At 51.1% G+C, this 26495-nt stretch overlaps 2 protein-coding genes across 8 annotated transcripts in view; one reads left to right on the forward strand and one right to left on the reverse strand.

The window, feature by feature from the left end:
- Septin3 (septin 3) overlaps window positions 1-17966 on the forward strand; it is a 21946-nt gene extending 3980 nt beyond the window's left edge. The window contains exons 1-12 of one of the 7 annotated variants that reach the window (XM_055602951.1): window positions 50-197; window positions 4162-4353; window positions 6940-7068; window positions 7529-7610; window positions 7868-8005; window positions 9707-9824; window positions 10496-10591; window positions 11990-12089; window positions 13829-13880; window positions 14170-14263; window positions 16603-16664; window positions 17682-17966. In XM_055602951.1, the coding sequence (XP_055458926.1) occupies window positions 188-197; window positions 4162-4353; window positions 6940-7068; window positions 7529-7610; window positions 7868-8005; window positions 9707-9824; window positions 10496-10591; window positions 11990-12089; window positions 13829-13880; window positions 14170-14263; window positions 16603-16664; window positions 17682-17745 (1137 nt within the window). In that variant the 5' untranslated portion in view covers window positions 50-187 and the 3' untranslated portion in view covers window positions 17746-17966. Of the gene's footprint in view, window positions 1-49; window positions 198-4161; window positions 4354-6939; window positions 7069-7528; window positions 7611-7867; window positions 8006-9706; window positions 9825-10495; window positions 10592-11989; window positions 12090-13828; window positions 13881-14169; window positions 14264-14618; window positions 14686-16602 lie in introns of those variants that run through there. The other 6 variants (XM_055602953.1, XM_055602952.1, XM_055602947.1 and 3 more) reach the window with 6 other exon arrangements.
- A 3267-nt stretch (window positions 17967-21233) lies between these two features.
- Window positions 21234-26495, reverse strand: part of Naga (alpha-N-acetylgalactosaminidase) — a 13073-nt gene continuing 7811 nt past the window's right edge. Inside the window, exon 10 of the mRNA XM_055602971.1 lies at window positions 21234-21395. Within this exon, the coding sequence (XP_055458946.1) occupies window positions 21234-21395 (162 nt within the window). The remainder of the gene's footprint in view (window positions 21396-26495) is intronic.

Genomic DNA, 26495 nt, shown 5'->3' on the forward strand with positions numbered 1-26495 from the left:
CCCGGGCGGGCGCGGGGCGCAGGGGCGGCGCGGCCGGGTGGCGGGGCGGGCGGCTAGGCGGACGGCGCCGAGGGGCGAGGCCTGGCTGCAGGGGCCGCTGTGGCCCAGGGGGAGCCCGCGCCCGGCTCAGCCTCGCAGCCCCGCGCCCTGAGCATCTCCCGGGAGGACCCGAGACAAAGGAGGATTCATGTCTAAAGGTAGGGCTGTCGCCTGGGCGCCCGGCACCGGCCCGGAGGGGGCTGCGGCTCCAAGCGCTACCAGAGGGAGGGTTTGCTGTGCGGAGGACCCCACGTGCAGTGACATGGGCATGGGCACACTCACACCCGGCGACACACACTTGGAGGCATAGGCTCGGCCACAGGCACGCACAGGAGCATGGGGAGCTATGGAGACCCAGATGCTTAGAGAAAGCCTCCCTGGAGCGCACCCGCACACGCGCGCACACACGCACAGCACATACTCCGAGCTGGGTACCAGACCGCCTACAACCAGTAAGGGACCTGTGCGCTGACACATCCGTCGGTCCCCTCCCCCCACAGGGAGACCAGGCGCAGAGACTGGCACCAGCTGGTGGTCTCCAAGGGAACTCGCTGGCCTCCCGACTAGAATGGGCGAAGGAGGGGAAGGGGAAGGAGGGTGTCCCTCGGCCCCTTTGCTTCTTTTTATGGGGAAGGATTGGTTTCTTTTTTTTCTTTTTTCTTTTTTTTTTTTTTTTCCTATCTGCCCAGGGCTGGAGCCGGGATGGGACCGGAATTGGCTCTGCAATGGGGGTGGGGTCTTAAAAGCTGCTGGATAAGACCCCTCAGCTTGGGAAGGGAAGAGAGAGCCTAGTATTCAGGAGGCAGGCACTGCTCTAGAAAGGTCTCCTCTCTCTCTGCCACCTCTCCAGCAGAGGGGTGGGGTCGCTGGGCCAGACAAAGACAGAGCCGGTTGGTTTTCCTGGAGGAGAAGGCAGCGCATCCTCGCTTGTCTCAGGGATGGAGCGCGCTGTCCTGTGGGGCCAGGCCTCAGTCAGGTGGACTGTCTCTTTCTGGAGCACTGATGTGGCAGGTGGTACCAGGCAGGGGGTGCTGCAGACAGGGGCGAGCTGGGAGCTCAGGAGGGGCGCCCCCAAAGGACTGTTATGAGCTTTCCCCCTACCCTCAGCTGGAGGGGATGGAGGAGGTCTTCCTGGGTGTACTTACCTTGACTGTGACTCACACAACAGCTGCTTGTTGGTGGGGGGTGGGATCCAGGGGCTCAGGACAGGAAGCAGCATGCAAGGAAGGAGAGAGGGATCCGAAGGGACACCTGCCTAGCGGGGCTTTCATTCATTCATCCACCGTCCATTCATTCAGCGTTGAGGGTCTCTGATATTCGAGGTGCACCGGGCTCGGAGGACAATAAGGCCTGGCCCCTCCCTCAGAGGGGCCTGGAAACCTGCACATAGTCAGTGAAAGGTCTTTTACATTCGTGATTCTGTATGACTTTCCCTGCAACCCCAGGGAAGACAGGTGCATTCTCCTTTTGTCTGAGAAAGAGAGAGAGAGAGAGAGAGAGAGAGAGAGAGAGAGAGAGAGAGAGAGAAATTCCCTAGGCTCACCTAGCCGGGATCCACGCCTGTGTCAGCTGCCCATCCAAGGATGGCCTGGCACCACTTGGGGAAAGGGAGGAGCAGGTGATGGAGCCACAGAGGCCAACTCCAGAACAGCATTTGCTCTGTATCCTGGAGGTCTTGGTGTACTGGTTAGGCACCCTCAGAGACAAGTCCTTGGGGGCAATGACCTTGTCTTGGATACAAATATATCCTTGGCATTTAGTGTAGCACGTGGCTTGGTCAGGCTTTCACTTGACAGGGAATGGCCTGGAATGAACGGATATGCTAAGTGCTGTAGAAGCTGCAGGGGACTGAGATGGCCCGGAGAGGCGGCCACACCAGATGGGAAGGCCTTCGGGGAGGAGTGGTTGCTTTGCTGGGGTTTTGAGCAGGGACAGGGTGTTCTGGCAAAGCCTGTGACACAGTGACCAGCCACGTGTCTGTCATACAGTTGACCGGTTGTTAGCCTGTGACTGGCATGAAATTGGCACGTGCTCAGGAGGAGGCTGACTTGTAGGTGTTCTGTGCCTTATCTTATAAGGGATGCTAACAGTGCTCCTTGGGAGAAAGAGAGCGAGAGCCACTTACACCCCGGGCTTACGTCAGGCCGGCCATAGAGTCTAGGAGTTGTTTGGGCATTTGGTCAGCTCCCTCTTTCAGTCAGGGTCAGACAGGCAGACAGACAGCTAGGTAGGCCATGATGGGGGGCACATGCTTTATAAGTCTACTTATAACCTCCACATACACAAGTACCCTCGCCTGTCTCCCTGGTGGCTTATGTCACAACACAGGCTATGGGTAACAAATGTAGCAGGCACACAGAAAACTGAAAGGGCCAGGCTGTGAGAACAGCAGGAAAGGAGGAATGGGATACTGGCTCCCAAAGCAGATATGCTAAAGGGGGGACATGAGCCATGTGTGTGGATAGAGAAGCTGGCTCAGGCTGTCACAGGGCTGAGCCACCAATCCTGCTACTTTCTGGAGCCACCTGGCTGGCAACAGCTTCCTGGGAAGCAAGACAGAGCAGAGCCAGGCTCTGGGGAGGTGCTAAGTCAGATTTAGCTGTGCCTGAGGGGGACAGGGGAAGAAGAGTTTCCCATCAGGAAAGAACATCTTGCCAGTACCAAGGGAAGGGCCAGGTGGTGGGGGTAAGAGAGCAGACTCCTGCCTGGGCTTGGAGGTGGGGAGGGAGACGTTCCCACTTCCTCCTGCTCATCTGCTGCTCCCTCAAGCCTCCTCATGGGGCTGAGGCGCAGGATGGTGATCATGAACTGCAGGCTTCTAAGATGACAAAGCTTCCCCGAGAGCATGCAGGCAAAGAATATGCTTGTGAAATTTAACAGCCAGGGGCACCTCCCCCTCATAAATGTGCACGGCTTCAAGCCTCACCAACCCCCGTCCAGAGAGGGGCAGCTTGAAAAGGGCAAGGGCGAGAGGGCAGGGGTCTGTGAGGCTGCTTTCTGGACCTGTAAGCACCATAGCACGTGAGGCTCACACAGCACATCCGTTGGCTGCCAAGGGGGACCTTTGACCTTTGACCTTCTTCTCTGAGGAGGGCTGTTTCCTCAGCCTCCCCTTCTGTGGCTTACCAGTACGAAAGTGTCGTGGTAGGCAAGGGGCAGTCCTTGTTTGGGGCTCATCCCTTCCCTTCTGGCTGTGCAGACTCAAAACTTGGGGAGACTGAGGCTGAAGGTGGAGCCAGGCTTAGCTCTGAAAGCTTCTAAGAGACCAAGGAACCGAGGCCATTGACGGTCGGTGTGCCACAGATGTAGGTCCCTAGAGGTGCTTTGTGCCACACTTGGCAAGGAAAGGTGCAGCTCTGAATAACGGAGACAGTTCATAGACTGGTGGGTTTTTTTTGGGGGGGGTGTAGAATTGTCCCCCCAGGAAATATTTGGTTCTGTGTGGAGATTCTTTCGATGGGCACATCCGAGAGGCTCCTTCAGGAACCTAGTAGGGTCTATGGACCCTGTTAACCATCCTGCAGATAGAGGAGAAGTCGGTCCTGCTACAGTAGCTAACTCAGGCATCAGTCGCGCTAAGGTCTTGGATTGCATACACAGACATAGAACTCTTGAACAGTGGTGTGCTTGAGAGTGTCCAGAGACTGGAGAGCCTGGTCGGGGCTGGAGAGATGGCTCAGTGGTGAAGGAACGCCTAGTGCTCTTGTGGAGGATCTGGGTTCGGTTCCTAGCGCCTGCACGGCGGCTCACGGCTCATGGTGCTCTCTAAATCCATTCCAGGATGATCTAGGGCCTTCTTCTGGCCTCCGTGGGTGCCGAGTCCACAGGGGGCACACACTTACATCTAGGCAAAGTCTTTTACACATAAGATGAAAATAAACAAGTCCTTACCCAGTAAACAAACTGGAGAAACTGGTCCTAGTGCAGATTTTGCAAAGGACCTAAACTATGTTCTCGGGCAAGCTTTTTCTTTCTCAGGGCATTAGCGTGTGGGACCCTAGACAGCATGATTCTGTGTTCTGTACCAGCCCCAACTCCGTGACTCCATACTGTTATGTCTTCCACGAAACCCTTGCTCTCCTGCCACTCACCCTGCCTACCTCTCCCACCACGGCTTTTCAGGGCTCCCAGAGGCCAGGACGGACACAGCCATGTCAGAGCTGGTACCTGAGCCCAGGCCTAAGCCGGTGGTGCCCATGAAGCCGGTCAGCATCAACTCCAACCTGCTAGGCTACATCGGCATCGACACCATTATCGAACAGATGCGCAAGAAGACCATGAAGACTGGTTTTGACTTCAACATCATGGTGGTTGGTATGGAAAGCCATGGGGTCACTGAAGGCCTAGGTGGTGGGCAGAGCCAAGGATCCCATTTCTTTCCCCAGAATGGCCTGGCCTTCTCTAGGGTGAGCTCTTTCTGGAGGGAGGACTGCATCATGGCGAGCTCAAGGGCCCGATCCTTCCTCCTAACCCGCTGATTAAAGGTGGGCCCGGCTTCCCCACTAGCTGAGGGCAGACATGCCCCCAGGGCACGTGCTTACATTCGGGCTTGCCAGCTCTTTCCCACCTCCGGGAGCCTGCGAGAGAACAGGGTGAGAGGTGGTCTTATCCTTCATGTTTTGCAAATTTGCCCAGGTCTTCTTGATCACTGAGTAGCATCAGTGAGTCACAGGCTGTAGCAGGAAGGGACCATTTGCCTCATCTGAATTGTTCTGTGAGTGCAGAAGCAGGAAGTGAGGCATCCTTCTCCCTCCCCCTTCTCCCAGTACAATCACCCAACCCTGTCCCTTCAACCTTGCAAAGGTCCCCCCGGGTCTGCCAGCTTCTGCCCGTCCCTCCCCCATCGTGACCCTAGGCTGAGCTAGGGGGACTCACCTGGGCTGCTGCCGCTGCCTGACTCAGTGAGCCGAGGCCAAGGTAGAAATCAGCCACCGGCTGTGCGGACTGCGTGCTCTGTGACACACACGCTTAACTTTCCCACACCGAAGTCTCAGCTCAAGAACCAGAAGTAGAAGCAGATAGGCCCTTACAGCTGGGCCGTGGGCCAGTTGGGGTGACATCGAGCCTTCGTGGTCTCCCTTCCTCTCCGATTCATTGTCCACTGGCTACCCAATGGCCTTTCCAATGGCAGAACTCACTGAGCCGTCCATTCTAATCCCGTAACTCTCTCTTAACCTCGGGGTAAATTTAGACTTCTAGCTTGGCTGGGAACTGCTCCTAGTCAACTCTTACCGTTTCCTGTCCACACTCTGCTCGTGCACACACAGAGGCTCTCGACTTGCCGTGCTCCTTCCTGTAGGGCCCTTTCAACATGGCCATCTCAGTGACTTTTGCCATCTCCTCAGGTGGAATGAGAAAATGCATCTATTCGCCCTTCCTAGTCTCTGCTGGTTCCCTCCTTTCTTATCCGTCTGTAAAGAAATGATGGGGATAACATGGCAAGCCCAAAGCAGTGCAAACACCTCAGCTGGTGTCAGGAGTCCCAGGCTCCTTCCTGTCTGCCTGGTCTCCCCTCCTTCCCCCTGCCCCGCCCCAATCTACTACACAAACGCTTCAGACCAGCCCTACTTGGGTTTTCCCATCCAGTGAATTCCTCTCAAAGCCCGGTTAAACCACAGATTCTGAGTTGGGGGTCTGAGGCAGAACATCTGCAAACATGCAGGGAAATGGCGGCGTTGGCCACCAGCTCCAAGGCATTCTGGGTAATTCTTGTGCATGAGAAGTACTGTGTGGCTCGAGAGCATTTTCGCTTGGAGGTCCTCTTAGGAGCACTCTGCTGCAGAGCTGCACACCTAACACGGGTGCAAAGGGAGCCATCGTGGCGGAAGGAGCTGTGGTCCTGTCTGCCCAGCTTCCCCTCCTCTCCCGGTGCCTTTTCTGCCTTGCTCCTCCGAGAGGCCATTAGGCCTTCTGGGAACACAATCTAAAAAGCACCAGGGGCTAGAGGGATGGCTCAGTAAGTAAGCGTGCCGGCCGCACAAGCACGAGGCACTGGGTTCAAATCTGCAGCATCTACGCCAACAGTTAGCTGCAGCCCCGGCAGCCCTGGCGCAGCGGGGAGCAGAGATGGGAAGCTCGCCCCAGCCCAAGGCCAGGCTCAATCAGAGATCTCGTCTCAAAGGAATAAGGTGGTGAGCAATAGTGCAGGGCCCTCAAGCATCCTCCTCTGGCCTCTGCGAGCACATGCGCTGGTATACATACACAAGTACACAACGCGCACACTCTACCACTACCCATGTAAATACGTACACGCACACACGTGAAATGTAACACGCAGGCGTACACAGACACGCCGCGTACATGCACACATCACACATACCACATATATGCACACATACTTAGGCACCCATAGAGCCACATGAGCATATAACACACATCCAATACACACATCATGCATACACAGGCGCGTAACAGACACCACACAGATGCACGCACAACGTGGGCATTTTATACATATACATATACATATATACACCCGGAATAAATAGATGTTAAAAAATTTACAAAGCATGGTTCTTGAGGTGGGGGCCCCGGTCTTGCATTCACCAGCTCTGTGGCCTCATGTGTTGCATTAGATGTCTCTAGGGCCATTTCAGCTAGGGCGGTAACTCTGTTACGAGAAGCACAGAAAGACTCATCACACGCACCACAGAGGTGCCTCCTCCCAGTGGTCCTGGGGTCCATGAAGGGACGTGGAATCCCACTGCCATGTCCGCAGCCCCCCCCTCCGTTAAACAGACAGCCATTCCTACCTGATGCTCATCCCCCAAAGGGTGTTCAGACAAGGTTTGGCCTGGATCGAGGCCCTGGAGGCGTGTAAGCTCGCAGGAGGGCTCCGCCGCTCAGGAGGGAGATGTGGGGCCTGTCTCCCTTTCTCCGTCTCCCCTTCCCTTCCCGCAGGCCAGAGTGGGCTAGGCAAATCAACGCTGGTCAACACGCTGTTCAAGTCCCAAGTGAGTCGGAAGGCCTCCAGCTGGAACCGGGAGGAGAAGATCCCCAAGACGGTGGAGATCAAGGCGATTGGGCATGGTGAGGGCTAGACCAGGACTGGACTCTGTGGACATCATTCGGAGGGGTGGGGTGTGCCGAGCAGGAGGAAGGGATGGGGCTTGTTGGGGAATAAGATGTGAAAGGCAGCCACAGAGTGGAATTAAACCCCAAATTTGTTGGAACAAACTCCTTAATTCTGCTAGGCCTAGATAATGAGGTGGGAGTGGGGGAGAGTGTGTGTGTTGGGGGTGTAGAAATGAAAGAGGTGGATCTTGAACTAGGTGATGAAGACCAGACAGACGTAGAAACAGGAAGAAGTAGGGCAGGGTCGCCTAGGTGTGGGACACAGCAGCTAAAAGTGCTGAGGGGAGGGGTCTGTCACCTTGACTTTGCTCACAGCTGCTTTTAAGAAGCATGGGTGTTCCCGGGCAGTCGGCTGCAGGGCCCCGGGGGTCAGCTGTGGGACTGACCGCTCTGATGCTCTTTCTGTTCTCTCTAGTGATAGAGGAAGGCGGAGTCAAAATGAAGCTGACAGTCATTGACACGCCGGGCTTCGGAGACCAGATCAACAATGAGAACTGGTACGTGTCTGCCTCTGAGATCTCTTCCCTAAGTTCCCTGCGAGGAAGACGTGGTGCAGATTCATTCCCATTGAGGACCTCCCTTGGCACGAGGTTGGCTCTCCTGGGAGACTTCATCCATGAAAAGCCATCCATCGGGAGGATGATGGAGAACTGGCCGTCGGGTAGAGGAAGGAAGACAGCGCACGAGACGGGAGCGAGGGGTTCTTGTCCTTTTGCTGCGTTAGCCCATCTGTTTCTTCCCCCTCACCCCTCAGCTGGGAGCCCATTGAGAAATACATCAACGAGCAGTATGAGAAGTTCCTGAAGGAAGAGGTGAACATTGCCAGGAAGAAACGCATCCCCGACACGCGTGTCCACTGCTGCCTCTACTTCATCTCCCCCACGGGACACTCGTACGTACCAGACCCACTGCTGCTGGGCCTGCCTCCAGTTTGTGGCATCTGTGCCAAAGGATTGGAGAATCCACACTTGGACTTCCCTGGGGAGGGCCAGATGGCTGGAAGGTCGTGGCGCTGTGACCTTAGGGTTCCCCAGACTCTCTAAGAGAGTAAAGCTGGTCATCGCTGCCCGCCATATTGTTTGCTGGTGTCCCGGCACAGCCCAACTGTGCCAGTAGAGAGAACTTAAGCAGAGGGCACCTCAGTTGTTCATGAGATACTTGCTTTGGGCAAGGCTTGAGATATGGGGATGGCGAGGAAGGTAAAGTAGGGAGAATTGGAGCTACTGGATTGGGGCTGATATTTAGGCAAGATATGGGACTTGGCCGTAGGAATCTAGATGGCCATCCCAGCAGGAGCCAGACAGCTAGAGATGAAGGCTGTGCTGGGAATATAATTTGATTCTTTTGATTTTTTTGTTTGTTTGTTTTGGGACAGAGTTTCTCTGTGTAGTCCGAGTTGTCCTGGACCTGATTTGTAGACCAGGTTGGCCTCAAACTCACAGAGATCCGCCTGCCTCTGCCTCCCAAGTGATGGGATTAAAAGCGTGTGCCACCACTCCAGGCTTGGGGACGTAAGTAGCAGGTGGACCCCATGAGCAGGTAGTGTGGGGACAGGCAGCGGTCAGCTGTCTCAGTCTTTCCAGCCACGTCCTGAAGGGCAGTTTGTAGCTCTGAGCCTCTCTGCATGGTCGGAACTTAACTTTTGAGAGGATGACACAGCAAGGTAGACCCTGAGGTCTGAAGGAGCCAGGGGTACTCAGCCGAGGCTGAGTTATAGAGGCTGTGAAATAGTAACCCTGGGTCAGACCTAGGATCTCGATAAAATGAAGTTTTTGTTTGTTTTCTAAGAACGAACACTGGGAAGAGAATCCAGGGCCTCACACATGCTAGGTAATCACTCTACCATTGAGCTATACTCCAGCCTTCTTTTAACCTTTTTTTTTTTTTCTTTCCTTTTTAAAGATTTATTTATTTATGGTTTTTTTCAAGACAGGGTTTCTCTGTGTAGCCCTGGCTGTCCTGGAACTCGTTCTGTAGACCAGGCTGGTCTCGAACTCAGAGATCTGCCAGCCTCTGCCTCCCAAGTGCTGGAGTACGCTATCATGTCCAACCCTCTTTTTACTTTTTAAGACAGGGTCGCACTTGGTTGTCCAAAATTTTTTTGAACTTACTCTGTAGCCCAGGCTGGCCTTGAACTTGAGATCTAAATGGCCTCAGCTAAATCTTCCTAGACCTCGATCCACAGAGCATGGCGACCAATGGTCCCCCAGATTGCAAAGTAGAGTCCCGCTGGGGCTCTAGAGCTTGGCTCTGCAGGATAGAATGTGGGGGCTGAAACAAGGCCATGGTAATGACCGTCCATGTATGTCCCCCAAAGAAAGGCATTCCCAGGTCAGAAAAGGTATCATGGGATGGTTTGAGGGGTTTAGGGAGAGGAAGATAAGAGGGAGCTTGGCTGTGAGGGGTTGAGGACAAGTTGGGGACACTCAGCGGGCGCTGAAGCAGTGGCCATGTGCAAGAGGAGAGGCTGTAGCTGCTTAGCCTCAGCCAGGTCCCCAGGCCGGTCCTCTCCCAGGGACGGTCTAGAGAGGTGGCAAGGGCTGAGTTGGGAAGGGGAGGTGGTTCTGACATTCCTGCCTTCTCTGGGCCTCAGCTTGCGACCTCTTGACCTTGAGTTCATGAAACACCTCAGCAAAGTGGTGAACATCATCCCTGTGATTGCCAAGGCCGACACCATGACCCTGGAGGAGAAATCTGAATTCAAGCAGAGGGTGAGCAGGCCTCTTTGTCCCTTTCCTGTCTCTGCTGCCGCCTTCCCCTCCTTCGGGTCCAAGCCATTTCCAGCCTGCCACGTCTTCCACTTCCTCTCCACTCCAATTCTCCTCCCTAACTCCCTCCCACTTCACCATCCAGGAGGCAAGCGCTAGAAGTTCCTGGGACCCAAGGCAGGTCTCCGCAGTTCCAGGCTGCCTTTTTCTTACTTTCCACGCTTGGTCTGCAAAGGCTCTGGGATACACAGACCGCCGTGAACCGCTCCGTTGTTAGGTTACTTGAGAGAGCACAATAACCAGTAGCCAACCTGCACTAGTTCCTGCTGGATGAAAAGAAAAAGAAACCCAAAAGAACACTGAAGGGGCCCTGGAGGGAGAAATTTAAGCTGGTTCTGAGAGAGGGCAGGCAGAGAGCCCAGGAGGTGGGCTTGACCTCCCTTCCTTGCAAGGTCCCGAGCTCAGAGATCCTGAGCCTAGCCTGGAGCGTCTGGACCCAGCTCTCTCTGGACAAGCTCTGCTTGTCTGAAATCCCAGGACTCCACACCTGCACCCACAGACTCCTCCTCTTCCCTCCTGGGCTGGCCTGTGCCTTTTCTTGGGGTCTTCCTGCTGCCCAGGGCCTGAAGTCAAGAGAGTCAAGATTATCAGTGCTCTACAACCTTGCTCTCTAGGTTCGCAAGGAGCTTGAAGTAAACGGCATTGAATTCTACCCTCAGAAAGAGTTTGATGAGGATTTGGAGGACAAGACAGAGAACGACAAGATCCGGGTAAGTGCGTGGGGCCCTCTTCATCACACAGACCCCGCCCCTGCCTCTGGGATGTGCCTCAGGCCCTTCCTCCTGCTTTTCCCTTACTGTATCTCCTTGCCACTTCATCTAACCCAGACCATGGGAGGTGGGGGTCAGTGACCCTCACTAGGACTGTGAACCCACAAAGGGGCTTTCTATACCCGGGAAGGTGATCTCTTCCATCACCTTTCCTTCCCAGGACCTGGCAAAACCAGTGTCAAGTGACGGGACATTTGGGCTGGGGCCCAGAGGAATCTATGCTCTAGTCAAAGTTTGCCTCAGTTTCTCCCTCTGTACATAATTTAAAAAATTTAAATAAACAACAAATTCCCTTACTGACCGACCCCAGCTAATCAAATCTCATCAGGACTGCCTGCCTCGTCTTCCTCTGTGGCCTGGCAAGGCGTCCTCACCTGAGAGAAGTGAGCGAAGAGCAGGCAACAGAGTTCATGTCAGAGATAGCCCCTGGTCCCTTTACTAGGTGACCCACTGGTCACCTCCTAGACTGAGTTGCCTATGGGCTATATCTGATCAGGAGGCCTGGGTCTTCTCCGTGCATGGTCCTTGGTTGGTGCATCAGTTTCCACAACACTCCTCCCCCCCCCCCCCCCCCCCCCCCCCCCCGCAAAGTCCATTCTTAAGGCCAAAGCCTTTCATGCCTGTCATCTTAATATTCAGAGAGCATCTCTCCACGTATCATGTTCGGCACGAAGGCAGTGGTCAGTGAAGGGCCGCGTGAGACAGTTTTCCTGCAATCTTCTCACCTGGTGACGTGGTACCTGCCTTAGTAGTTTGCATGCTTCTGTTCTATGAGTTCACCCGTGTGGCCCATGACCTGTTCTCAGAACTTACTCCTGTCGTTAAGCAACACGTGACCCGCTTCTCCAGTGACAATAACAAACACGCAGAAGGCAGATCCATTCCGGCGCTTGCCCTGATAGAGCAGAGAGCAGCCCCAGAGCCTGAGACTTCAGTACCTGGGCATCTGCCAGTAGGTTCCATGAGAGCCGCATAATACATCTTGGAGTCGGACTGGCGCCTGGGTGGGTACTGTTTGTGAGAGAGTCTGTCCTAGCTAGCTCCCAGAGCAGTTCCAAATCAAACGAAACTATGTGCCCAAGCACAATGAACTGTACAAAGTGCTCTCTAGCTGAAGCAGAGCCAACTTGCTGAGGCTAACCAGTCAGACAGTAATGTAGTCAGGCTTGGGCCCAGCTCAGTCTTTTCAAGAGGCAGAGCCTTGCCCTTGCCACCAGGAGCGTCATAGACTGAATGAGCAATGGAGTAGGATGTGAAAGGCTGTGCTGCCCTGGGACACTCAGGGTGGCGAGGAGGACTGAGCCTGCGTGTCTGGCTTGTGCTTTCCCCCCTCTCTAGCAGGAGAGCATGCCCTTCGCCGTGGTGGGGAGCGACAAGGAGTACCAAGTGAACGGCAAGAGGGTCCTCGGGAGAAAAACACCCTGGGGGATCATTGAAGGTAATTCTGGGTGTCTCTCGGAAGAAGTGGCTATCCAAGGGAGCAGCTATTAGCTAGCGGGAGGTCAACGTGTCAGTATCCTAGAACCAGGATATTGATGCCAGCCAACTGCTGCCCATAAGGAGCTTAGAGTCCGAGACGCCAGTCACAGGCAGGAAGCAATGCCACCACTGAACATGTGATCAGGTGGCAATGAGTTGGCCTCTCCAGTGGATTTAGAATCCAGAGAAACTGCTGAGGGATGGAGAAGCCAGCGGAAGGGTTTCATGTGTGACCTGACAAAGTTCAGGTGTCACCCTCCTTCGTCAGTGATTTATTATGAATGGGTGTGACCTTAGGTGGGATGTGATGATTCTGAAAGTTTTCAGCAGTTACTTCAGGGGTCTCACTGAGGGTTGGGGAGGTATATAGAGCGCTCGCTTAGTGCATTCAAGTCTCTGGATTTGATCCCCTGCACAATACATGCAAAACCAAACTGAAAAAACAAACAACCCTTTTTTCAATATGGCAGCCCCATACAGGGCAGGCCTTCCTGTCTTTAGAGTATGAGTCTCAGACAAGTTAAGTGCTTTTCTTCGCAAAGGTCACACAGTCCTCACCTACCACCAGTAAGAAATGCTGGATATTAAACCCCAAACTTTTATTTTTTAAAAAAGATTTATTTATTTATTATATATAAATAATATTTTTTAATATATTCTGCCTGCATGTCAGAAGGGGGCACCAGGTCTCACTATAGATGGTTATGAGCCACCATGTGGTTGCTGGGAATTGAACTCAGGACCTTTAGAAGAACAGCCAGTGCTCTTAACCTGTGAGCCACCTCTCCAGTCCAAACCCCAAGCTTTTCATGTGCTAGTGAAACTTGAACTTGAAATTTAGATATTTTGATTCCCAAATCAAGATTTACTCTACTGCCTTGAATTGTTTAAATTGTCAATAATTTTTTGTGGACCTGGTGATAGAACTCAGGGCCTTAACTGTGATAAGCAAGCGCTCTGCGACCAAGCTAAGCCCTTCCCTGTGCTTTTTGGAGACAGGTTTTTATACTCTGGATCCAGGCTGGTCTTGAACATAGGATCCTTCCACTTCTGACTCCCAAATACTGAGGTTACAGTGGTGCTTGGCTCACCAAGCTCACCACACCCAGTGCCTTGGGATTTTATCTTTTTCTTTGCCTTGGATTAGAATTATTGATGAGAAGGTTACCAACATGTCATCAGACCAGAGAGCCGTGTCTAACCCCCTCTGCTCTCACCGTTCTTAGTGTGTGGCTTGCAGAAGGTAGTCCTTCCATCTCTATCCCCTGGATTTATTGTATAGAGCGCGACCTTTGGGAGCTGGACCAGTTATGAGGTCCTGTGCATTTTATCTTCTCTTCATCTTTACCCTGTCTCTAGAATAGAAACTAGAATAGGCCTTCACACGTTTCTCAAATGCCCACATTCATTTTCTTTCTTTCTTTTTTTTTTTTTTTTTTTTTTGGTTAAGTGTGGGACAAAACCAGTCCATATTAAGATTAATTTTACACTACCTGGAATACCATTGTGTCCATTATGTCTGATTTGAGAGTATTTTTTCGGTTTGAAGAAAGGGGACAGGGGAGGGAACCAGTATACTAGAAGCGAACCTCAGGCAGGGCCACAAAAGACCCGGCCTCATGCTCTCTTTAAAGCACCCTACCTTCCAGGCCGTGCACTAGCGAGATGGCTACCCGTTTTCTTCTGTTTTGTCTGTAGTGGAAAATCTCAACCACTGTGAGTTTGCCCTGCTTCGAGACTTCGTCATCAGGTACGACCCTCTCCCCGCCCCCAGAGGGCAGGTTTAACTATTTGGGATCAAGGCCCTCTGCTCAGATCCACTGCCTGACTTTGCGTGTCTCTCTGACAGAGCTTTCTGTCCCAGTGTTAGCCCCTATCTCAAAGAAGAAGGGCTTGAAGAAGTATCATTGGTGCCCTGCTGTGGGTCCCAGCCAGTGGGTCCAGTCTCCCGAGGAGATGTGTTAGCCTCAGAGGCGGGACATTTCCTCCTCTGATGACCCTTAATCGTACCCCTTCTCTCTTTACCCCGTGCCCTTCAGGACTCACCTGCAGGACCTCAAAGAAGTAACACACAACATCCACTATGAGACTTACAGGGCCAAGAGGCTCAACGACAACGGGGGCCTCCCTCCGGTGAGCGTGGACACAGAGGAAAGCCACAACAGTAACCCATGATGACCCCTTCTCTGTGTTACTGGCCATACATATCTCACTTCTCCAGACACACACACATGCCAGACACCACCTCGAACCACCCTTTCCTTTCAGCTCTGTCCCACAGGCCTGTCTGGTATTTGTGGAGTATTTTGTCTACAGCGTGTGTGTGAGTGTGTGTGTGTGTGTGTGTGTGTGTGTGTGTGTGTAATAGAAAGTGCCCGAGTGTGCACTCAGGGTGAGGTATTTTCATTCCTCTCTCTGAAAAGTCCTATGTTAAGTCTGCTTTCTCCATGACTATCCATTCTGTCTCCCCCTTTCTCTTGTGCTCCAGAGCAAAAAGCTGTGCGCCTTGCTCAAGAGGTCTGGGGGAAGGTTTTAATTTAAAATGCTGGGAGCAGGTGAGCCACAGGCAACTCTTTTCTTACTTCTGACCCACCCACAAGCTGGGGCTGCGAGCATTCTTCAGGGACAGCCGGCTGAGCTGGCCTGTGGTGGGAGGTGGGAGTCCAGAGCAACCTTCACTGTAAGCTGAGGTGATCTCGAGTGAGGCTAGGACTTCCTGGGGAAACCAAAAGAAAGGTCATGGGTTGCAGAGGAGAACGCTGAGGAGGTTCCCGAAGAGTTAGCGATTGGAGATAGAGCTCTGCCTCTGTTTCTATGTTGAAGGTCACTGTCAAACAGTGGGTTATCACCGCTGCTGTCTGTGCCCGCCTTGCCCAGATTTCCAGGCTGGCAGGTTGCTTCCTCTTCCTGATTTCCCTCCCCCCTCCCCAGCCTCCTTCTCCTCCTTTCTTCATATATTCGTATATTCTCCCCGTTTCCTGCCTGTCTCTGACCTTTCACCTCCTTTCAGAGTAATCTGTGTCAGCTTCATTTCTATACTTAGAAACCATGCCCAGTCTACTCCTAAATTGACTTCCTACTGCCCTAATATAAAATCACAGTTAGGGGCTGAAGAGATGGCTCTATCTTTAAGAGCGCCTTTCGCTCTTGCAGAGGACCGGGGCTTGGTTCCCAGCACCTGCTTGGCAGCTCTTAGCTCTCTGTGCCTCCAGTTCCCAAGGATCTGATGCCCTCTTTTAGCCCCCATGAGCATGGCGTACACACACGTAGACAAACACTCATATGTGTGAGATAAAAATAAATGAATCTTAAAAACACAATTAGATACCAATAAAAGCATGGGCCAGTACACACTGTGATTGCAAGGGAAATAAGAGTTATAGAGAAGAACAGGAAAGCCCGTTTCTACAGCTGAGCACTGAAATTTGCTCTGAACTTGGGAGTACCTTAGGCGAATAGGGGAACTTGCTAAGTTGGGTGGCTCCCAGTGTTGTGTTCAAGGAAGCGCATATACTGGTCAGGGGAGGCGACTTTTGGGCGGAAGCTATTGCATTCTAAAGTATCAGAAACAATATACAGAATTTCCTAGGAGGCGGGACTTCCAAGACAAATTCCCCTTTCTCTAGCAGTCTCCTCTCTCTGTTGAGCTGGCTTCTCTGTGGCTTCATCTCATATAAACCGGACTCACTCTTTCTCTGTTCTCATTTGTCTGTCTGTCTTTCTCTGCTTCTCCCTTCCCCCCATTCGCCCACGTTCCGATCCTGTAGATGTCCCCGAGAATATGCACAGCTGCACCCTTAGCCTTCTCTTGCCCTTCTTGGGAGCCCCGTATTTATTAATGCACAATTTTATGGCTCCTTGAACATTCGAGTTGTAGTTTCTCAGGCTGCTTTAAGGAAAATAGTTCAGCCTTAGGAAAGGAAAGACACCAGGTGATTCTGTTTACAGTCTGTCTAGCCACTACCCCGTCTCTCAGTCTAGCCCGGGTGATTAACTGGTCCTCACTGAAGCCAGCAGCCGTGATCCCAGTCCTTTATCACTCAGGTGCTAGGAAAAACAAGAGATGGAAGACCCATGATGATCCAGTGAGAGAGGAGGGAATGGCCAGATCATGTGACCCTAATCCTATGGTCTCAGCCTTTCCTGGAGACTGCTGTAGCCATCCAGCCCTCGTCCCTCACCCCGCTTTCCCCATGAAGTCACTAGAGAGTAGGCACCTGTCAGGCTAGCGTGGCGGTGGTGTGATAGAGCTCGCTGGCCACCCCATTGAGCTGTCATGTATGGTGGCATGGGAGTGGGCGCCTGGGGCCAGCAGGGAGTAAGGATGGTGAGCCTTGGAGAGGCTAAGGAGGAGAAGTAGTGTACCGGGCTTCCCTCAGCTGCCGGCTCACTCTCCCTGGACAAGCTGTGTTATGTGTCTGCTGTCAGCTGCTGGTCTCCACACCCTCAACCATTCTCAACTCCCCCCGCAGGGAGAAGGCCTCCTGGGCACTGCCCTTCCACCCGTGCTGGCCACCCCCTGCCCCACTGCTGAGTGAGTGACGGCCATTTCAAGCGCTGCTTCTCCCTCATTGCTCCCAGCTGTCATTGCTGCAGGGCCAAGCCCCCTTTAGTGCTGTGCTTGTCCAGCCTACCACCTCAGCCCCTCTCAGCCCTCAGCAGGTGGGAGGGGCTAGCTGCCTCTTTAGGATGGTTGCTTCCTGTTCAGCCTAACTACTCCTCTCCTCCCAATGGATCGGAGCCCCCCCACACCCCACCCCCGGCACTGCCCTGCTCTATCCTCTGTGTCAGCAACCCCAGCCCACGTGTAGGGCGAAGGGACTCACCAAGAGCTTCTCCTGCCCTTGCAAGCCCATGCCATCGACTTGTAACCATCTCCAGGGGACCCGACATTGCTCCCTAGCCATTCATCTGCATGAGTACTTTCTTGGCTCCCTTAAGCGGTCAAGAAAGCAACTTTTCTGCTTGTCAGAGTTGCTGAGGTCAGCCATGTGTGCCCCCCACCCCACCTGTGTGGGACAAGGGTGTCTCCTTCATTGCTTAAAGGTATTTATAAGGGTGATTCGTTATGTATGTTGGGGAGCAAGAGGGCTAGAGTCGCTTAAAAAAAAATCATTGCTGGTGGCTGGCCCAGTGAGTAATGTGTGTAAACAACCTGTCTCCCACCCCCACACCAAAATAGGGCCACTTGGGAAGTATTTTTCCTGAAGAGAGGTTGCTGAAGTTGACTTCCTTATTTATCTTCAAACTTAAAAAAAAAAAAAAAAAAAAAGGAAGTCAATTGAACACACACACGAACCACCCCAAACCCACAGCTATACACTCTAGGGAGAAAAATAGCACCCTTTTGTACATTTAGCAATAAGAGGGATCTCTTCCCACCTACCCTGACTATCCCTCCCCCCCCCCCCCGTTAATGTGAGCAATGCATTAGCCTGGCCACAGGTGGTCACTGCAGGCTAATGGAAAATACCCACTGGAGGGCAAAGCCCCCCTTCAGTTGCATGAATGTTTGCGAGTGTGCCACTGCCCACATACTGTGTCTTTACAGAGCCCCCCCTCAGCTGCCCTGCCCACCATCTCCACCTGGACACAACTTGCTCAAAAGCTGGTGACTTGTGGGCCCTTCATCTGCAAGTCCTGATGGAACAAGAGGCCCAAGCCTAGGGGATGCTAGAACGACCCATTTTTAAAATGGTATTAGTCCCAGCTAATGTTTTGGTGACATTGCAGTTTAATTTCCCAACTGAAAACAAGTCAACAGACACCAGGACTGGTCATGTAAATGTTGCTAGCCTCTGTGTTGTACAACTAAACATTACTGTTTGAACAATAATGGCCTGGTCCTTGTCTTGTTTGTGTTCCTTGTTCCTTGGTCAAATCAGCCATGAATGACACTAGCTCAGCCGTGTGTGAGCTAGGGACCCTCTTGGCGAGAAGTTAGCCACAGATGTTGAATCTTGACTATGTGGCGTCTGTTCATTTTCAGGTGATGTGAGGTCGTGTTCTAGTCGCTCTCTGGGATTTTGTAACCCCATCGAGTGGGAGGGCTGACACTTGATCTCATAGGTTCCGTGTTTCTCCAGACGGTATTTAGTCCCAGTTACTTAACTTCCTAGCATCGCCCCCGCCCTGAAGGCATAAGGAGCAGGCCTACAAACGAAGACATAGGCGTGCCAAGAACACTATTTAACAACATATTAAGAGTATAAAGGGGCCGGTAAGATGGCTCAGCTGGGAAGAGCACTTGCTGCCAGAGCTGATAATCTGGGTTCAATCTCTGGATCCTACATGGCGGAAGGAGAGAATTAACTTCTGTGAGTTGCCCTTTGACCTTTGCATGTTGCACGCATGCACACATAAACACACACACACACACACAAACAATTTTAAAATACTGGAGATGGCTGAGCTGGTAAGCATGATGGCTGCACACAAGCGTGAAGACCTAGGTTCAGATCCCTGGTACCCACATAGAAATGGACCCAGCTATGGACCCAGAGGCCCCTGCCCACCATGCAGAGTGGGTAGGGGGGATGACAGTCAGAGGCCCAGGTGCCTCTATGGTGAGCTAATATGTGGTGGAGAGATGGGAGAGAAGGAGAAGTGGAATGGTTTGCACACTATTAAGAGAAGAGGAACTGGATACGTGAGGCTGATGAGGAACAGCCTGATGCGAGTGGCCCGTGATGCTACCTGAGGCCATGCTGATGTTCCGGCCCATGCTGTCACAGAGGGCCATGTCTGGGTTGGAGGCTGTGACCCACATTAACAACAAAGGCCATGCAGATGTCTCTGGTCTGGCCTGCCAGCTGAGGTCATCTTGATGTTCAAGGACTGTGCAGAGCTGGCCCTACCCCTCACTTGAGCCGCTTGGAAGAGCTGGCCCTGGTGGCATAGGCATGGGAGAGCTGTCCTGAAGGGCATGAAAGTGGAGAGTGCCCTGTACCTCTCCTGGACAGCATAATAGAGCCGGCCCTGGTAGTGTGGGCTCCGGTGAGCCAGCCACCCCCCTTGCTGGGGCAGTGCTGGAGAGCTGGCATAGTGGCTTGGGTGCAGGAGAGCTGGCAGGCTGACTAACTCAGGTGCCACCCAGGCCCAGATCCAGGGCTTTGAGTTGGAACACCCCAACATCTACCCCATCTATGAACTGCTGGAGCACATGAATGGGCTGGTCCTGCAAAACCAAAGCTTCAGGATCTCCATGACACAGGGCAACAACAGGATAGCTGAGAGGAGTCCCTGGTGAGGATCCAACATTGATAGAGTAGAAAAAGCAGAGGCCTGGCACCAGACAATGTCTCACTGCAAATAAAGCTGTTTATACTGTGACACACCACGACACACTACAGCTTTCACAGCGAGATGTGTTTGGTTTTTATTATTTTAATAAAATATGTATTTTTCTTTGTTTTCTTTGGGGGGAAGGTTGCAAGGGCAGAGGGTGGATGTGGAAGGATGGGGAGATGTGTGAGATTGGGGTGCATGATATGAAACCCACAAAGAACCAATGAAAAGTTAAAAAACAAACCAGGTGTGGTCCCATGCTTGCTTGGGGCTTGCTGGTCATCTAGCCTGCTTCCAAGTTCAAGGAAATCTTCTTTCTTGAGGAATTCTTTCTTGAAGAAAGAGGGGAGAGTGACAGGACACGTGACATCCTCTTCTGGCCTCTTCAAGTGCACACAGACATGTACAGCCAAACACACAAAGCACGCAAATACTACTCATGTGCACAAAGGGAGTTAAACACCAGTGTTTCTCTTGAATTTAGGACGATCCTTCTCATGAGTAGCCTAGTAAACACCACAACTCTCATCTGTTTATTTCCCTAAACCTTAATGTGAACTTTAAGTAATGATTTGGCACGCTGGCTTTCTGGGAGGTGAACATAAGGTATAAACGAGCGAAGAGAAACAGTCTGGAGAGGCCAGAATGGAAGATGAGTCAGGAGATTCTTGAATCTATGCAGGTAAAACGGTGAGAGGATGGCAGCCAGCAGCAACACAACACAGCTGAGGGGAAGTGAAATCTGAAAGGCAGAACTGTTTGGTGGACACCAGAGATCACAGTCTTCTTGTTCAAGGCTGCACTGACCACAGCAGGAGAGGCTAGAGCTCCATGTTTGGGCACCTGCTGTATACTATTCCCACTGAATTTGATTTTTGAATTCTAGTAGACCTTGTACTTAAAAAAAAAAAAAAAAAAAAAAAGAAGAGTCTGTGCTATGTGTGGTGGCACATGCCTTTAAACCCAGCACTTGGGAGGCAGAGGCAGGAGAACCTCTGTGAGTTTGAGGCCAGCCTGGGCTACACACCAAGTTCAGGACATGTCTTACAATGATAACATGTCTGATTATTTGGCAATTTTCCTTTCCTCACTGGCACATTGATATTCTAGTGTGTCTTGAGTAATGTTCTGGGCGTGACGCCTACAAAGGCTCAATGAATTCTGGAACGGGACCCACTGAAGGTTGAAATTCACCGTCCACCTCTTGACCTAGTTCACCTTTTCTGGATGTTCTCTCACAAGATCATCGGTTCTAGGCCATCTTTGATGCAAGAAAGACCACTCTGGCCTTTAAGAAGTGGAGGGAACGTAGACCCTCGGTCTGGGTTGGTTTAAAATAACCCGGACTGAGCTTTTGGGTTAATGGCTCCTTTTTAAACCACCAACTCCTAGCGGGACCAAGGCTGGCTGGAGACCTGCACCACAGAGGCTGTTCAGCCATCCTCCAGCCCCCGTTCTAGGGGTGGAGCCAGTTCCACGAACACGCCCCCCTCTCTCTCATCACCCTCTCTCCCTTGACTCTTGTGACCGTTCCTCTTGTGACAGCTGCCCGCTCAACTCCTCCACGTTTCTGCGCCATAATCTGGTCCCTCTCTTGAGGGCCCGCCCCATGCCCTGGCAGGCCCCGCCCCTTCCCATTTGAAGGGCGGGGCGGCGGCCGGGGCGGAGCGAGAGCGAGATGGCAGTGAACCAGAACCACACGGTGGACCACCGCTGGGCCGCTATCCCTCCTGGCGAAAGGTGCCTGAGGGGGCTTCCAGGCTGCTGTTGAGGAGGGAGGAGCTGCTCAGGGTAGACGCACGCACGCGCGCGCGCGCTAGGAAGCGCTCGGCGAATCGAGGACTTTCCCGCCCTTCCCGGGCGCGTTCGCGCGCCGTCGCGGAGCAGCTGGCTGGGCTCGGGCATCCTCAGAGGGAAGGCCGCGGGAAGAGGGCAGTGCGAAGAGTGGGTCAGCCCTTGCACCATCGGTTGGGTGCCGCTTTACGGGGGTGGGGTGGAGGGTGGTGACAGACGTCCCGAGGGCCCCGGGTGCGCCTCACGCTGACCAGGAACAAGGGCCCGGGGCAGGCGGGTTGGAAGAGGGGCTGGGATGGGGCTGGCGTGCACAAGCCTTCCTCAGAATTCCCCCAAAGCTCCCTTTCCTGGTAGCTTCAACCTGTGATAAGACGCTCACCTCTATGAAAAGATTGGGGACAAAAGTTGGGGTGCCCAGGAAGAGTGGCACCCTCCGCCTCCCCCGTGCTGGGGCTTGTAAGGCAGCTTCTCTGTCAGGAGAAGCTCATTTCTAGGCAAATTTAAGACCTTGACCCTACTCCCCTCTTTAACACCCCCCCAAACACTTTCCTCACACCGTCTCTGCCCCTCGTGGATTACGCCCCCTTTCTGCTGGCTTTCCGTTATTTCCCACCAGGCAGTGAGACTCAAACTCAAAAGATGTGCTCAAATAGATCTCTGAAAACGGGTCCGCCTGATCAACAAAGCAAGTTCCAGGACAGCCAGAGCCACAGAGTAGAAAGACCCTGTCCCAAAGCAGGAAAGGAAAGAAAAACCCTGCTTTTTTTTTTCTTCCTTTGACGTTTTTGAATCTGTGTTCTTGAGTGTGCACCGATAGGTTTCACTGAACAGCTAAGTATGGCAAGCATTGTTCGTTGTCGCTCTAACTGTTCTGTCTGAACCATTCCTCTCACTTCACAGGTAGGAATAGGAGAAATACTTTGTTCAAAAGTCACCTTCAGTGCATATGAGAAAGCCTGGATTTGGATTTGAAATTACATACAGTGCATCATCTTCTCTTACTGTCCTTCAGAAAAGTTTTACTTTCTGCTTGCTCTTCATCAAAGGCTGGTTCTCTGGCTTTCCCAGTTACAAGTGGCTGTAGGGAAATAGTTTGAGAAGGGGAAAATGGGTTCTATTTTTTAGTTTTCCTTGTAACTACGATGCACACTTGAGAGTTTAGTTACAACTGTGGTGTTGTTTGAGTGTGTTGAGACCAAGTCTTGCTGTTTGTTTAGCTAGGGCTGGCCCTGAACTTGCCTCAGCCTCCCAGTGAATGTTTGTAGTAATTAAACACAATAATTACATAAAACATTCCAGAAAAAAAAATCTCAGATTTGGTTTTGAGCAAGGATTTATTCACACTGGAATACCAACTGCTGGCATATTGGCACAGATAGTGATGTTGAAAAGCATCTGTGATGAGGGAAAGAAGTTTCAAAGAGGTTGCGGGGGGAAGAGCATATTTCACCGGTGAGGAAGAATTTCGTGATTCAAGTTGAAGTTAAAGCATCTTGCTTCTGTTTTGCCTTAGCACAGACCTGTTGAACATCCCTGTTATGAAAACCCAAAATGTTCCACTGAAGCCAGATGTGGTGGTGCAAGTCTCCTGGGATTACAGATGTATGGTGCCATTCCTGACCTGTAGAGAATTTGTCACCATGGCTGAGAGGTCATAAATGAATGGGCCAAGCTGCGTTGTCAAAATGGAAAAGATTGAATTGTTTTGTTTTATCCATTATTTAAAAATTGTGTAGATGACACTTGATGTCACGGTAGGACAATCAGGGGGAAAAGCTGATTACCCAAATTCCAACATTCAGTAGTTTTTGCAATTTTGGTATGGCTTTCCCTGTGCCTCTCCCTATGGAAACTCACACTTGTTTCCCCCCCTTACCAACGGCTTTGTAACTAATTTACATTTGCTAATAACACATTGGGACAGTCTCCAGCACTCACACCTATATTATTATAGTCAATAGGCTGATACTCCCTTGTACGTAAATCTCTGGTTAATTCTCAATCTGAACTATTCTGAGGCTTTCCCCTTTCTTTATTACTGCTTGGAATCTTTTAAAAAAGAAAATTACGTGTGTGCATGTGCGCATGCCTCAGCACTAACAAAGGTCATAGGAGAACCTTTGGGAGTCCTCTCACCTACCAGGGGTCAAACTCAGCTCCGCAGGTGCAGTGGCAAGTGCCTTTACCTGTGGAGACATCTTGCCAGGCCCTGCTTGAAAACTTTTGAAAATGTATCTTTATCTGTCTATCAAAATGTATCTTTGGGGCTGGTACCACCTGGCTGTGTGCCTGACCTGTGACCCAAAGATGCTGTGAGAGACAAAGAGGAGCCCAGGTAGAGCCTCTTTTCTGGTGTCCTAGACCTACCCTGTGTGAAAAAAATCAGTAGTGACTTGGTTTCCAGTAATAGGACAATGTATGCACCCAACTTGCCCTTTCAGCCAACGAAAATTTCCTAGATATTTTCCAAGTGAAGTAAATCGTGAAGTCACCGCATTGAAGGACAAAGATACTAAGAACTGTAAAGGAGTTGCCTTTATCTGACTTTTGGATAAAAAGTTACACCAGGATGTGGTGGTGCCCGCCTTTAACCCCAGCAGGCAGAACTCTCTGAGTTTGAGGCTAGCCTGGTGTATAGAGCTGAGTCCAGGGCAGCATCCAGGGCTACGCAGAGAAACCCTGTCTCGAAAACAGGAAACAACAAAAACAAGTTACACCAGAGCAACAAAAAAGTTACTTGATGGCTTGCTGAAGGTAAGCATTGCTCTCAGCAGGAGAGTAGCTGAGCCCAGCTGAAGGTGAAACTACTCAACGTCAGGGAGGGGACTGTGGAAGAAGGAGACCTTCAGTTGTTGCTGTTCTAGAAATACGCTTGGAGCATTCCCGTTTCCAAAAACAAACCAGAGAAGTTGATATGCAGGGAAGACCCTGCTCAGGTATGCCAAGGCATCCCGAAAAGCCAAGGAAGAATGGAAAACCAGGGCAAAAAGGTCCCTCAATGCCAGATTTAAGATGCCCAAGGATAAAGGAAAAACTTAGGGTCTGGTGTTGTAATGATGTTAGTATCATTAAAACAAAGATCTTGTGGAGTACCAGTTTAGCCTGGCTGGAAACTAAAGGTTACTTTTAGTACTTGAGCATATTAGAACACCTTGAGCATACAAGAACACCTACTACCAAATAGTGTTTTTTTTTTTAAACGTAAAGAGTTCATAGGAAAAATTTAATCATTTTAAACTGTTAGGTTTCTATCTTGTCTTCACCCAGCACAGGCTGAACACCCCTGATCTGAAAATCCAAAATCTAAAAGGTTCCACTGAAACAGGTGGAAGGTCGGGTAAGAGTGAATTTTGTTCTGCCAGAGGGTCCAAGTTCAGTTCCCAGAACCTCTGCTGGATGGCACACAAAGGCCTGTAACCACCGCTAGGGGGAACTGGCCTCCAAGGTCCCTACAGACAGGACTATACCCTCCGCCACAGAGGGAAGGTGCAACCACCTTGAAAATTCCAACACTGGGATTGATACAAGAGGATTGTGAGTTCAAGGCCGGCCCGGGTTAGATAGCAAAACCCTGTCTCAAAAACAAAACACTTGAAGGCACCAAATACCTCATCTGGAAAATTCCACTCCATGATATTCTGTTTAATGCATAACATTATTTAAAATATTATATACAGCTGGGTTGCTGTGGTACACTCCTGTAATCCCAGCATTCAGGGAGGCGGAGGCAGGTGGATCTCTGTGAGTTCGAGGCCAGCCTGGTCTAGGACAGCCAAAGCTACACAGAGAAACCCTGTCTTGAAAAGACAAAAAAAAAAAAAAAAAAAAAAAAAAAAAAAAAAAAAGAAAAAATACACACACACACACACACACACACACACACACAATTACCTTCAGGTTATATGTGTAAGGTATATATGAAACAAATACATGTCACATTTAAACTTGGGTCTCATTCCCCCAAATCTCTTGTATATGCAAGTATTCCAAAACCTAAAACTGTTCAGATCCTAAATATTTCATTAAGAGATACTCAAGTTATACTGAAAATCAGTACTTGTTAATCTTGAATTAATTTTAATAAAGGTAGGAAAATAATATCACAATCATAGTGCTATTGTTATCCCATCATAAAATCTTTATTCATGTCTGACTGGTTTATGTGAGATTTAGTTTTTGTATTCTGAGGTGGTTTGGATGAAAATGGCCCCCGTGGGCTCCATAGGAAATGGCACTATTAGCAGGTATGGCCCTGTTGAAGGAAGTTTGTCACTGAGGGTGGGTTTTGGGGTTTCAGACGCTCAAGCCAGGCCCAGGGTCACTCCCTCTTCCTGCTGCCTGCCAATCCTGACATGGAACTCTCAGCTCCTTTCTCCTGTACCGTGTCTGCCTGCCCGCTGCCATGCTTCCCTCCATAATGAGCTCTAAGCCAGCCCCAATTAAATATTTTTCTTCAGAAGAGTTGCCATACTCGTAGCATTTCTTCACGGCAATAAAACCCTAAGACATTTTTATGTTATTGTCTGGGTGTTTTGCCTGCATCTCTGTTTATGCCACGTGTGCGCAATGCCTGCGGAGACAGGCAGATGACGTAGTTCCCTTGGAACTAGAGCTACAGATGACCGTGAGCCACCGTGTGGGTTCTGGGAATCGAACCTGGGTTGTCTCCAAGAGCAGGCAGTGCTTTCAATATCTGGGCTGTCTCTCCAGCCCTGGTTTTGTTTTTTTGTTTGTTTGTTTTGAGATAGGATTTCACTACAGAGCTTCCCGGATCGTTACATAAGCCAAGGATGTAAGCCTGGAACTCTGTGTGTGAGCATATGTGCTGTGAGTGTGGTGGATGTGCAAGTGTGTGTGTGTGTGTGTGTGTGTGTGTGTGTGTGTGTGTGTGTGAAGCTTAAATCCCAGACAGCTTCCCAACTTGGTCTCAAGACTCTTTCTAATGTTGCTAACGTCACTCACTCTGTGGCTTGGTTCATCCATACGGCCAGTCTTCTCCCAAGCAGGCAATTTGCTTTCCAATATCTCCATCTCGATCTCCATTAAGGCTGTTGACTCCCCATTTGAATTGTCCCTTGTACCATTACCTCTGCCTATTTAAACACTACCTATTAAGAATCCTTTCTAGGAGACCTTTCACCATCGTTTCCACCATAAACAATCTCTCCGGTTAGATTACTGGGATATTTTTGTGCCATTTACATGACATGTTTCCTGTTACTTACATTGTGTTTCCTATTCCTGTTTTCTCTCCTTTTTTTTTTTTTAATATTTAGTGGCTTAT

Source organism: Psammomys obesus, unplaced genomic scaffold, assembly GCF_907164565.1.
Source record: "Psammomys obesus unplaced genomic scaffold, mPsaObe1.curated_primary_1811, whole genome shotgun sequence".
NCBI lineage: Eukaryota > Metazoa > Chordata > Mammalia > Rodentia > Muridae > Psammomys > Psammomys obesus.